Source organism: Diabrotica virgifera, chromosome 6, assembly GCF_917563875.1.
Source record: "Diabrotica virgifera virgifera chromosome 6, PGI_DIABVI_V3a".
NCBI classification, from domain to species: Eukaryota; Metazoa; Arthropoda; class Insecta; order Coleoptera; family Chrysomelidae; genus Diabrotica; species Diabrotica virgifera.
Genome location: NC_065448.1, coordinates 168,973,677 through 168,985,932, shown reverse-complemented (window position 1 = coordinate 168,985,932; position 12,256 = coordinate 168,973,677). Strand labels below are relative to the sequence as shown.

General features: G+C 38.0%; 1 protein-coding gene across 1 annotated transcript in view; it reads left to right on the top strand.

The window, feature by feature from the left end:
* LOC114328368 (paired box protein Pax-6-like) overlaps window positions 1-12,256 on the top strand; it is a 336,662-nt gene that overhangs the window by 301,434 nt on the left and 22,972 nt on the right. The window contains exon 6 of the mRNA XM_050653360.1: window positions 7,325-7,492. Within this exon, the coding sequence (XP_050509317.1) occupies window positions 7,325-7,492 (168 nt within the window). The remainder of the gene's footprint in view (window positions 1-7,324; window positions 7,493-12,256) is intronic.

Sequence of the window (12,256 nt, the reverse complement as noted above, 5' to 3'; positions counted from 1 at the left end):
TCATAGTAACCCTTCCGCGGCTGTTGGCCAACACAACTCAAATAATCATAATAAAACCGCTATCTCAAATAACTCCCATACACAGGGTAATTCACAACAGGGGCCCTCACATGTTAGAGCTCCTGAAACGGAAGTTAATCTTCAAAATTCGACTCCACATTCAATGGCTCTATCTGCAGCCTCGCTTGATAATCATTTGGTGTTATTAAGCACACTCCAGGTCTATCTTGTCGCTCCTAGCGGCAAGAGGGTCTTCGCAAAGGCACTTTTAGACTCGGCCTCACAGGTTTCATTTATTAGTGCTGACCTCGTAAAGGAACTGTCACTCACCACTAGAGATGGAAAATTACGGATCAATGGAATTAACTCCACCTCATCCTCGTCTCAATCTATTGTAGATACAACAATTTTCGCTGTCGCTAACGACGTTCCTTTTGACATCTCGTGCTCTGTACTCCCAAAGATAACAAATCCGCTTCCTCAAATTTCTATTTCGGCGAGCAAACTAAACATACCCTCAGAGATACCATTAGGTGATCCGATGTTCCATGTAACATCCCCAATTGGTATCCTGCTCGGTGCAGACCTGTATAACGATATCATTCAACCTGAAATAATTCGTTTGGGAAAAGGTCTTCCCGTTCTTCAACGCACTCTACTCGGGTACACGATATCAGGGTCAGTTCCAGACTTTGCTCTTAAGTCGAAAAATACTAAAAAGGCTTTGGAATTTTATTCAAACTCTCTCGTTACTTGTTGTTCTCATAACACTCCTTCCGCCGTAAATGAGCCGGTAGTGTCCAACGAGGAACTATCCGATCATTTACAAAAATTCTGGGAGCTGGAAGAAGCCGCTCCTCAGAACACCGATCTCATTAATGATCACCCCGCTGAAATTAATTTTGTAAAACATGTTAATGTTCTCCCCAATGGACGATATGAGTCCACACTCAATCTCAAACTCCCTATCGAAGATATAGACATGGGAAATTCGTTTCTCTCGGCAAAAAGACGTTTTCTCAGTCTCGAGAAACGTTTTCAACTCAACCCTGATTTATTGGAAAAATATCAGGACATTATATCGGAATATCTCAATAACGGACAAATAATTCAAGTGCCGTTAAAAATGCTAAATGACTCAGGTAAACCTAATTACTTTCTCCCTCACTTTCCCGTTTTCAAATCCAACTCTACTACTTCCACTCGTATAGTTTTCGATCCAAACAATAAATCGTCTACGGGAATCTCCCTCAGTGACGTCATAGACAAAGGTTATGTCGTCCAACATGAACTTTTTGACATTCTCGCTAAGTTTCGTCAGTTTAAATTCGCACTAGTAGGCGACATCAAGGCTATGTTCCTACAAATCGCCATTTGTCCCACTGAAACATTTCTGTTAAATTTTCTCTTTAGGGACAATATTCAGCAGCCTTTACGGTGCTATCAATTTCAAAGATTACCCTTCGGGCTCCCAAGTAGCCCATTTATCGCTCAAAGAGTTATCAAGCACATCGCTGACAACAACAAACATACCCACGAACTTGCTACTAGTGTTCTGCAAGAATCTATCTATATGGATGACCTGATCAGCGGTGCTGACAGTCTTCATGAATTAAGTTGTCTTTTCGAACAATTAACTTCTTTGCTAGAAACCCATGGTTTCCTCCTCCACAAGTGGAACTGCAGTTCTTCAGAATTTCTGTCTCAACACAATTTAAATCCCGTCTCTGAAGTCAGTCTTAACTTCACGGGATCTGATAAAGTCTTAGGCATATTCTGGGATTCAGAACGCGACCACTTTTCGTTTAAAACTCCTATCTTCAAATTGGCTAATGTTGTTACTAAACGTACTATTCTCTCCTACATTGCTACTTTGTATGACCCGCTAGGATGGTTATCCCCTGTCCTTGTGAACGCTAAGCTCTTGATACAGGAAATATGGTCCCAGAAATTGGACTGGGATCAACCCATTGACTCACCCATCATTATGAAAAATTGGCAAAACCTCTTATCGACATTCAAAACTATAGAAGAGGTCAAGGTACCTCGATGCTTACTTTTACAAAAGAAAGTTGTTGATGTTCAATTAATTATTTTCACCGACGCATCGGAAAAAATATACAGCACTTGTGTGTATCTCAAAGCGACATACTCAGACTTTTCTGTATCGTCGCGGCTTATCGCTTCTAAAAACAAAATTTCTCCGCTAAAAAATAAACTCACCATCCCCAAATTGGAACTTTGTGGAATAGTGTTGGGAGTCACTCTGGCTCATAGACTTTTTCACATCTTCAAGAAAAATTTGAGTATATCTTCATCTCATCTCTTTGCTGACTCTACAATTGCCTTGTCTTGGATACTTTCTAAAAAACACATTTGGAACATTTTTGTACAAAACAGAATTCAAAAGGTCAATTCCTTGTTGGAAACTTTTCCTTGTGATTTCCATTTCGTCAGAAGTCACGAAAACATCGCTGACCCCGCTTCCAGAGGGATAAATGTCTTTGATAATCCCCAGACCACCGAAGACTGGTTATGCGGACCTAGCTTTATTAGAGACAATCCCATCGATTTTTCTCTTCATCAAATTCCTCATTTTCAGGATGATCTTCCTGAATTAAGGAAGTTAGTTGTCTCAAACATAGCAACAAATCACGAACTCAACGACACCTTTGAAAATCTATTCGCTAAATCTTCTTCTTTTCGTAAAATTCAAAGAATTGTCGCTTATCTTTTTAGATTCATCAGTAATATTAAAAAGAAAATAAATAACTCTCCACGAGATACGGATATATTGACGCCACCCGAAATGGAGATCGCTGATCACGCGATCATCAGGTATATCCAAAGTATCTACTTTAAAAAAGAGATTCTTGAATTGAAAAATGCTAAACTCGTGACCAATAAAGCCATTCGTAAACTCAACCCCTTCCTACAACATAATGATGGGCTGATTCGTGTGGGAGGACGTCTCCGACACGCCCCCATATCGTATAATCAAAAACACCCCATTCTACTTCCTTCTAAATGTCGAGTTGTAGAACTAATCTTGACTCAAGCTCATCATAAGTTATTACATTCAGGCGCGCAAACAGTACTTTCGTATGTCAAAATGAAGTACTGGCCAATTGACGGATTAAGACAGATTAAACGCTTAATTCGTAAGTGTGTAAACTGTTTCCGATTCATGACACCCAATTCTGTTCAACAGATGGCAGATATGCATCCCGATCGTGTACTCCCCACTAGACCCTTCCAAGTCGTCTCAGTGGACTATGGGGGGTTCTTCTTAATTAAGTCCTCACATTTGAGGAAGGCACCGCTTTACAAAGCATACGTAGCCTATTTCATTTGCATGAGCACTAAATGTGTTCATATCGAACTCGTCACAGGATTAAGCGCAGAAGCCTATATTCTTACTCTGAAAAGGTTTATTGCCAGAAGATCCACGCCCAGTATTATTTGGAGCGACAATGCCACAAATTTCCATGGGGCAAAAAATGAAATGCGCGAATTCTATGATTTTTTCTTAAATCAAAATAATTCGGAACAGATTAAGGAATTCTGTACTCAAAACTCCATAACTTTCAAGATGGGTGTTCCCCGCAACCCCCATCAATTCGGCCTCCATGAGGTAGGAATAAAGAGTGTGAAGTATCACCTCTATCGAATTATAGGAAATTCCCACTTCACCTTTGAAGTGTTTAACACAGTATTATGCCAAATCGAGGCTATTCTAAATTCGAGACCCATCACTAGGATGTCGTCTGACGCCAATGACTTCGCTTTCCTATCTCCAGCTCACTTCTTAGTTCAAAGAAGTTTAACCGCGCCCCCTGAACCAAGTGTTTCAGAGATACCTGAAAATAGGTTGAATCTTTTTCAGCGTATTAGTAAAATTCAACAGCAATTTTGGAAATTGTGGAAAAAAGACTATCTTTGCCTCCTGCAGCAAAGAAATAAATGGACCGACCCTACTGACCCTGTCAAGATCGGGGATTTGGTTCTGTTGAAGGAGGATGGTACTCCTCCACTCTTATGGCCAACTGCCAGGGTAATAGATGTATTGCCTGGTAAGGATGGTCTAGTTCGTACTGTCAAGATTCACACTACTCACGGTGATTTTCTTCGTGGTATTACGAAAATCGCTGTGATTCCCCTGGAAGATTAAAATCTATCCCTAGGGGGAAAACTTATCGTTTTCCTCCATTTTATCGTTGTTACCCCTTGTGTATATAAACTCTAATTTCTTCAAACATTTCTTATCGTTGTGCACATCTTTGCCAATCCCCTCTCTTCGAGGTGATATAGGCCATCTCTCTCGCCTGTCGCCCCCGGCAATATGTACAATAAATATATTATACACGGCTCACTAAAATAATTAGTTACGCCCCTGTACTACTGATTACTTAAAATTCAAGTAGTATTTATGTAACCTTTCTGGAAACTCCAGGTTATTGTTGAGACTCGCATTTGAACCCCTCGCCGGGGCAGATCGTCAAAAGCTTCCTAACGAGAATCATCTCTAATCTATCGACGCTCCCGCTATTCGTAAAAAGGCCGCATTTTACCGGTTTTTTTTGCTATCGTTTTATACCGCTCAGATAATTCAATCTGCTCAGTATTATCGACGATGATTTATTTAGCGTATTAGTGAGTGCCTTACAAATGAACCAAATGGATTATGGAATTCAATCAGAGCTCTGATGTGACACGTCATCAAGGAATAAAACTGTAAGTACTCTACATGTATGTGAACATAACTTATTAGTCGTGATACTGTATGCATTTTGAACCATATACCTCTCGTAGCAAATATTCTTTGTGCCATTTATGCAGATAATACTTTAAATTACATATGAAAAATCGTTATCTACTCTTAACCAGCTTACCTATGGGAATATACTCTATAACCGTACAATAAGTATAGGTTACTATTGTTAAGGATACTTTACGTATTGCCTAAACAATCAGTATGGCAAAGCCATAATCAAACGTCTTTTGCCTGACTCAAACTTAGTAGCCTCTGATTGCCGGTATCATAGTTTATGCATGAGAAAACTGTACAATCGCCCAATCACTCAAAAAAAGATTAAAAAATCGGGTCCATTTGCCAAAAATGTTGAAAGAGCAATGCAAGATGTTTACAATTATTTAGAGAATAGGGATGAGGAGTGCCAATTTTTGCTCGATGAGTTGATCGACCAAATCAAGGGTAAATATCGTCCTGACAAAAAGACAGCCCAAGCTCATCTACACAAAAAATACGGAAGCGATATAATTATTACCATGTCTCGAAACCAGAAGTCGGTCGTTTGTTTCAAAGACACAGGTTACAAAATCTTGAACGACGCTTGGTACCAACAAGCGTTAAAAAATGAAAAAGAGGAAAGACTACGGATTGTTTCAAACGGCTGCTGATATTATTGTTGAGGATGTCCGGAGCCAGGTTTATGAGACACAGGAATACCCCCCACCGGATAAGTTTTTAGAAGGAAATGAAGAACTAATTCCTGAAACACTACGTACATTTATGATGGAAAAAGTTGTACTTCATAAAAAACGTGGGGAGTATGATAACTGGAAGAAGTAAAGTAACGCGCTTGCTCATAGTCTTGTAGCGGCGGTAAGGCCCAGATCATTCGTCTCACCAGTCCTTGTAGGGTTGGCCGTGGTGCTCTACAAAAAGTACGGATCAAGAAAATTGGTTGATGTAGTTTCCTCTTTGGGGTTTTGTTCATCCTATAAAGAAGCTATTTGTCTGAAAAATCAGCAATCGCAGGCGATCCGCAGAAAATTGACCAGCCGTGCTTTACACAGCAGGTGTACGATAGCGCTGATTTTAAAGTACATAAAATCGACGGATGCAACACTTTTCACGTCATGGCTGGCATTTCTTGTATTGCACCAAAACATGCAGTAGCACCTAACCAATCCATTCCTCGGTTAAAAACGAAAAACGAAACTCACGCCTGAGATTTATGCAAGTCAGGGAGCTGTTCAACTAATTCATTTTGAAAGGACAAAACCTCAAGGTTTATCAGAAATCAAGATAATAGATCCGAAGGGAATGTTCACACCAACTGAAACTGTGACTCCATCTGTGCCTGATCTTCTGTGGCTCTATGGGAAAAGTAGAGATATTCCCGGCCTATTAGGATGGAATGGATTCATGGAAGCTGTCACAAGAAACATGCCATATGAACTAACATTAATTGTTTACCAGCTATTTATCAACGCTCCTCCAAGTGATTATGATACAAAATTTACAGAATTGTTGAACGGAGTAGAGAAAACTAAATCCTTGAAGCAAGTTACATGTCTGGTGACATTTGACCAATCCCTCTACCTCAAGGCAAGAGACATCCTTGCTAGTCGTCCCGATGATCCTGATCTGTCAAATGTTGTTATAAGGCTCGGTGGATTTCACTACTGATGTCCTTCATGGGGGCAATTGGTTACATTATGCAAGGTGGTGGATTGGCTGAATTTTTCAATACCACATATGCGGCAAAATCAACCGAAAAAATTATGTCTGGTCACGCTTACACAAGGGCAGTACGAGCTCATATGTTGGCTCTCAGAACTCTGGCCAAAATAGTGATTAAGTCAATGGCCTTATCATCAACAATGGTGGATCAATTAGAGGAGATCTTGTTCAACTTAGACAAAACAATGATTCTTTCTAATGATGTAAAAAATATTGTAAAATATGTGCCAGAAGAATTTAAATCCAAGCTTCAACTGTTGGCAGAACGTGGCCCCCTGTCTGGCATATTGTGATACTGAATTTGTACAATTTCGACTGTTTTTTCTTTTTAATTACTTGTGCAGAAAACTAGCAGAAATGTATCAAATGACAGCATTCTATTAAAAAATAAAGTTTTGGAATGTAAAAAGTGGGTTTTACAGAGATCGTTGAAAATTAGCAATTTTCAACTTGCACTTTAGACCGAACGGTTCATCTGAAAAAAAAAAAAGTAAATACTGATATTTGTAGAGAATTTTATGTACTTTTATTTTTGTTAACACACCATTTACTAAAAGTTAGTAGTTTTCGAGATTTAACCAAAAAAGCGGGAAAAATCAGGAATGTTTCGCTTTTTTCGTGATTTTTTCAATGTTCCGTCACGAAATTTTGTCCGCAAACCTCAAATTAGAATTCAGCAGCCCAAAATCCATATATAATGAAAGAAATCAGAACTACCCCAAAACTTTCCCACTAGGAGGCTCGTAGAGTACCTACAAATTCACTGAATCATATATCTATTAAGTACTATAACTAGTGACAAATATGTTTCTAATAATTGTTTTTGTATTTTAGGTGTCGAAATAGACGGTGTACATTCCGATGAAACTAACTCTGGTGATAATTCGAATGCAGGATCAAGTATAGGTCCAGATGATGATCAAGCGAGGTTGAGATTAAAGAGAAAACTCCAAAGAAATCGGACGTCGTTTACAAATGATCAGATCGACAGTTTAGAAAAAGGTATGAACCCATTATGAGATTAATAAAAAGTAATGAATACGGAGAAATTAACTTAAAGTCCTCCTCATTTATGGTTCTATCTCTCATCACTTTTCTGATTCCTTCTCCTCCATTCTAATGCTGGTCTTTCTCTCCTTCTTCTATTCCATAGAACAGGGGTGGGCAAACTTCTTTTAGTAAGGGCCACAAAATATTTTTGGTCTATTACCAAGGGCCGCAATATTTGTTTCCTTAACATGTTGAATTTTTAACTTTTTTACTAATTTTGTTTAAGGAGGGGGGGGGGCATGGTTTGAAATCAACATTTCAAGCACCTTTTCTTGAATGTTGTTTGAAATTATGGTAGAATTATTTTATTTTTAAATTAAATAAACATATAAAGTACAATTCAAAAATTATTAAAAAAAAATTCAAGACCAAATATTGAAAAATAAGCCAACAGTGGCAAATTTTTACAGGCAGCTCCAAAATAAATGGATTTTGCAGTAGAACTCGTCAATGGATGATATGAAACACAAAATTCAAAAATATTTTATTAGTTAATGAGTTTCTCGAGGTAACGCTGTTGAGTTTTTTTAGTTTTAACAATTTTTGCGGTTTTGATATCACTCATAATACAAGTCAAAATAACGAGTGCTTTGTAAAAAAGGGTGAAAATCAACATATTTATTATTGTTAACCAAAACATATGTCGACAAAGTTACCTCACGAAATGTCTAAAGAAAATCTATGAAAAATTTCAGGTGGATCTGTCAAGTAGGTAGTTTTTGAGTTACAATGTCCACCGCCTTTGAAAAAAGTAGTTTTGAGATAAACGCGTTTGGTTTGACAACTTTTATTTCAATTTGTTTGTTGTCTGTCAAATCGTAAAGTGATACACGCCGGAATATGTTTTTGAATCGCAGAGTAATTTAAAAGAGAGCCGAAAACAGCTGTTGAACGTATCTCACTACGCTCCAGCTACTTCAAAGCGAGTCGAAGGTAGGGATATTAAACATGCTTTACTTCCGGCAATTTTACTCCGGTCAAGCTGAAAATTTTAGAGAGTATTCTTGAAGTTTATTTATTTATTTATTTATCTATTTATTTATATACTTTCATTTGATATAATAAAAAAATAAAAAATTTCAAATTTTTTAAACCACCCCTCCCCCCTAATCAGCATTCGCACTTAATTAAGCATGGTATTTCCCTTAAAAATATGTGTATCTATATATTTATTTATTTGTATTTTATCTTTGAACCTATTTCTTTTTCCCTAATATTACTTATTTTGAAGCTATTTCCTTGTGACATCTTATGCAATTTACTATTTTATTTGGGAATAAGCCACAATTTAAGTTTGAAATTAAATTTATTTGACGTTTCGATTTCCACTTCGGAAATCGTTATCAAAATACAAAACATTAATAAATCAAGCAGTTACTTAATTATGTAGTTGAATTTATTAGTGTTTTGTATTTTGATAACGATTTCCGAAGTGGAAATGGAAACGTAAAATAAATTTAATTTCAAACTTAAATTGTGGTTTATTCCCAAATAAAATAGTAAATTCTATTTTCACATTGCTTAGTTACTTAAATATTTGAAGGGAAATTCCGTGCTTAAATAGATGTAAACACGCATCATACGTAATATTCAACACGCGTCATTTAAATCAAAATAAACAAAGTTATAAATTTTCCACTGCTGCCATTGCCACTGCTGCTGCCGCTGTCGGAAATATTGCCCGAAATACGATATCGACGCGAGTGAGGTGTTCACATAAGTTCCTCGCCAATGTCCTCACAACTCATTTACCGAACGACTCTCAAGAATGAAATGTTACGACAGCACCGTCTTGCTCCCTTAGGCTACGGCTCCACGGGCGAGAAATTGACGCTGGCAGTAGCAGTAAAATGAACTTAAAGTTCCGCGGAACGGAATGGGAATAGCCGAACTGAACCGACTACGCACAAGTCCTGTAGTCGGTACAGTTCGGCTATTCCTATTCCGTTCTGCGGAACCTTAAGTTCGTTTTGCGGCTACTGCTAGCGTCAATTTCCAGCCCGTGGAGCCGTAGCCTTACTCCGCCGCTGCGCCGCTTTGCCGGCGGCAAGTGAGAGAGAGATTAGTTGAATGTGAACACTGACTCATGCTCGCGCTGCCAGTCCTTTAACTTTCATCTCTAAAACCGACTTTTGAGGGAGCGCTGTGCAATGGCAGTAGCATGAGCAGCGACAGCGCGAGTGAGCTATTTACACATTCCCGCAGCTCACTTCTCTGCCCAATTCCCTGTCCAACAGGACTGAGTGTAAATGCGGTATTAGATTCCCTTCATTGTTTTTGTTTTCTTTGAAAGAATTAAATAATATAAAAATATGCACGATGTTTTAATCCCATTGAACGAATATAATTAACAATATTAGTTATAATTGAAATGCCGTTGGTGTTGACTCTGTTGACTACTTGCAAAACATTTTTGCACAATACCTGCTCATGGATTAAGCAGTGAAAAATATATAATAACTGATGTTCTGAAAATTGTTCATGGACGTAATCTTTAAGTTTTCTCAACATTACAATATTTGCTCCTCTTAAATTTGGTACTCCGTCAGTTGTTACACTTACTAGGTGGTTTCAGCGTTAATTTAAAATTTTCCAAACAGTTCCAGACTACTTCAAAAATATCGTTTCCATTTGTTGAAATTTCGTAGATTTCATTCAGGGAGCCGACGAAACTCTGCCGGAAACCCAAATAATTGCCCGCGTTATGTTGAAAATTTGCGGAAAAGTCTCCCGCTGCAAAAGTGCTAATTAATAGCTTCATTATCTATATTTATTTATTAATATTGGCAATAATTAAAAAAATCTTTATATGAAAATAATTCACTTATTTTCCGCGGGCCGCAAAAAAATGTATAAAGGGCCGCATGCGGCCCGAGGGCCGCACTTCGTCCACCCCTGCCATAGAACATAGTTTAAGGCCTCTTTTGGTCATGGTTCGCCTTTCATTCGCATTACGTGCCCTATTATACAAATTGTTTGGATTATATTTATCTACGGTAGTTTAAATCCTTCCTGTTCTTATTAGACGTAATCAAGTTTGGATATCCGACATGCTTTTCTTGGACAGTTCATTCCTAGCACTCTCAATTTCTTTCTTCTCTTTCATCGTCATCTGTCAAGATTCAGATTCGTACGTTAAAACTGAAAAATAATGAGTTTAATGTTTTTACCACATTTCAGCTCGATTGTATTTTCTGTTGAATATCCCCATTCGATGTTCGTTCCTTCTCTACAACTGTCCCTTCTTCCTCTTCTTCTCCCTTCTTGTATGTAGGCTTTAAAGCCTATTTCTTTTTCAATATTAGCCTCCTAAGTTGTTTAAATTATCGCACCATCTTTTTCTTGGTCTGCCAATACTTCTTCGTCTATTTGGTGACTTATCTCGTGCTACTCGTACTATCCTATCTTCAGGGCCGTAACTACCATTGGGGCAACCGGGGCTGTGCCCCGGGGCCTCCGGCCAAGAGGGCCCCCGTTTGGTTGGCCGTGCATAGATTGTAACCAGGTCAAATAAACTTTTTAAAGTACTTTCAGTCAAGTTCTACTTCGAGTTGTCCGATTGAAATAAGTACACGGCATATTAATTCTAACAACTTCAATGATTGATTTTAACCTGTTTCACCTGCATCATTATAAAAATTCTTGTCTCAAAATCTCCCCATGAAGTCACCTCATTTTCTTTGCTTTCAAACCACAAAGCAGCTTCGTCTTTTAGATGATTTCTTATAATTTCTTTGCAGTCTTCGAAGTTCTGCATATGTCGGAATTTGTTTTTTAAGATTTTAATGAAAGGTACCGGATATCGTTTTCTAACATCCCCGCCAAATTGGAATCTGCTCTCATTAGAGCTGTATACAATTACTTCCCGACGCGCGACGGTCTCCTCCTTTTTGACATTTTCCTATCTCCATCAATTTTTCTTCCAATTTTTCCATATCGAATTTTAACGCATTCTCGAATTTTTCTTCGACCTTTTCAATTTTCTGTATCTTCTCAGCAATCTGGTTTACCTCTTCCTGCATTTTCTCTTCATAACTTCATATTTTTCCAACTCTCAATGAACAATATCGTTCATTGGGAGGCACTGAAGTACTCATACCAATCTAAAAGATGTTCCTCGAAAGTGACTAAAACCTCTCAATCCAACACGCTGGGCTGGAAGATTTGATGCAGTCAATACATTGAAACACAGATTTTGCGATATTTTGAAGTGCCTTTCAAGTCTAGTTCTGACAAGTAACAAAAGAAATGAAAGAGGCGAAGCAACACAACTGAAAAAAAAAAACTAGAATCATTCAAATCTGTTTTGTTACTATTAGTTGTGCAAAAGGAAAATCCTTGAAATCCTCAACTTAGTCTCGAAAACATTGGAATCAAAATCTTTGGACCTTTTAACAGCTTACAGTTTACTTGAAGAGAGCCTCTTAAAACTAACTGCAATGAGAGGATAATTTGGAACCTTCTTTGAAGTGGCTTCCAATATGTGCCAATGTTGGGGAATGTCAGTAGGGTTCGCCACAAAAATAATGCAGAAGACGAAAAAACATTTCGATGAACTATGCGAAGATGAAAGACTTCAAGATACCAAGTCATGCTTTAGAGTAACCGTGCTTTACTCAATGATCGACACATTATGCCATCAGCTAGACCCTCGCTTTCAAGGAATGAAAGCAGTGTTAGATAAGTACCGAAATTCAACCTGATTTTATTTTAAAT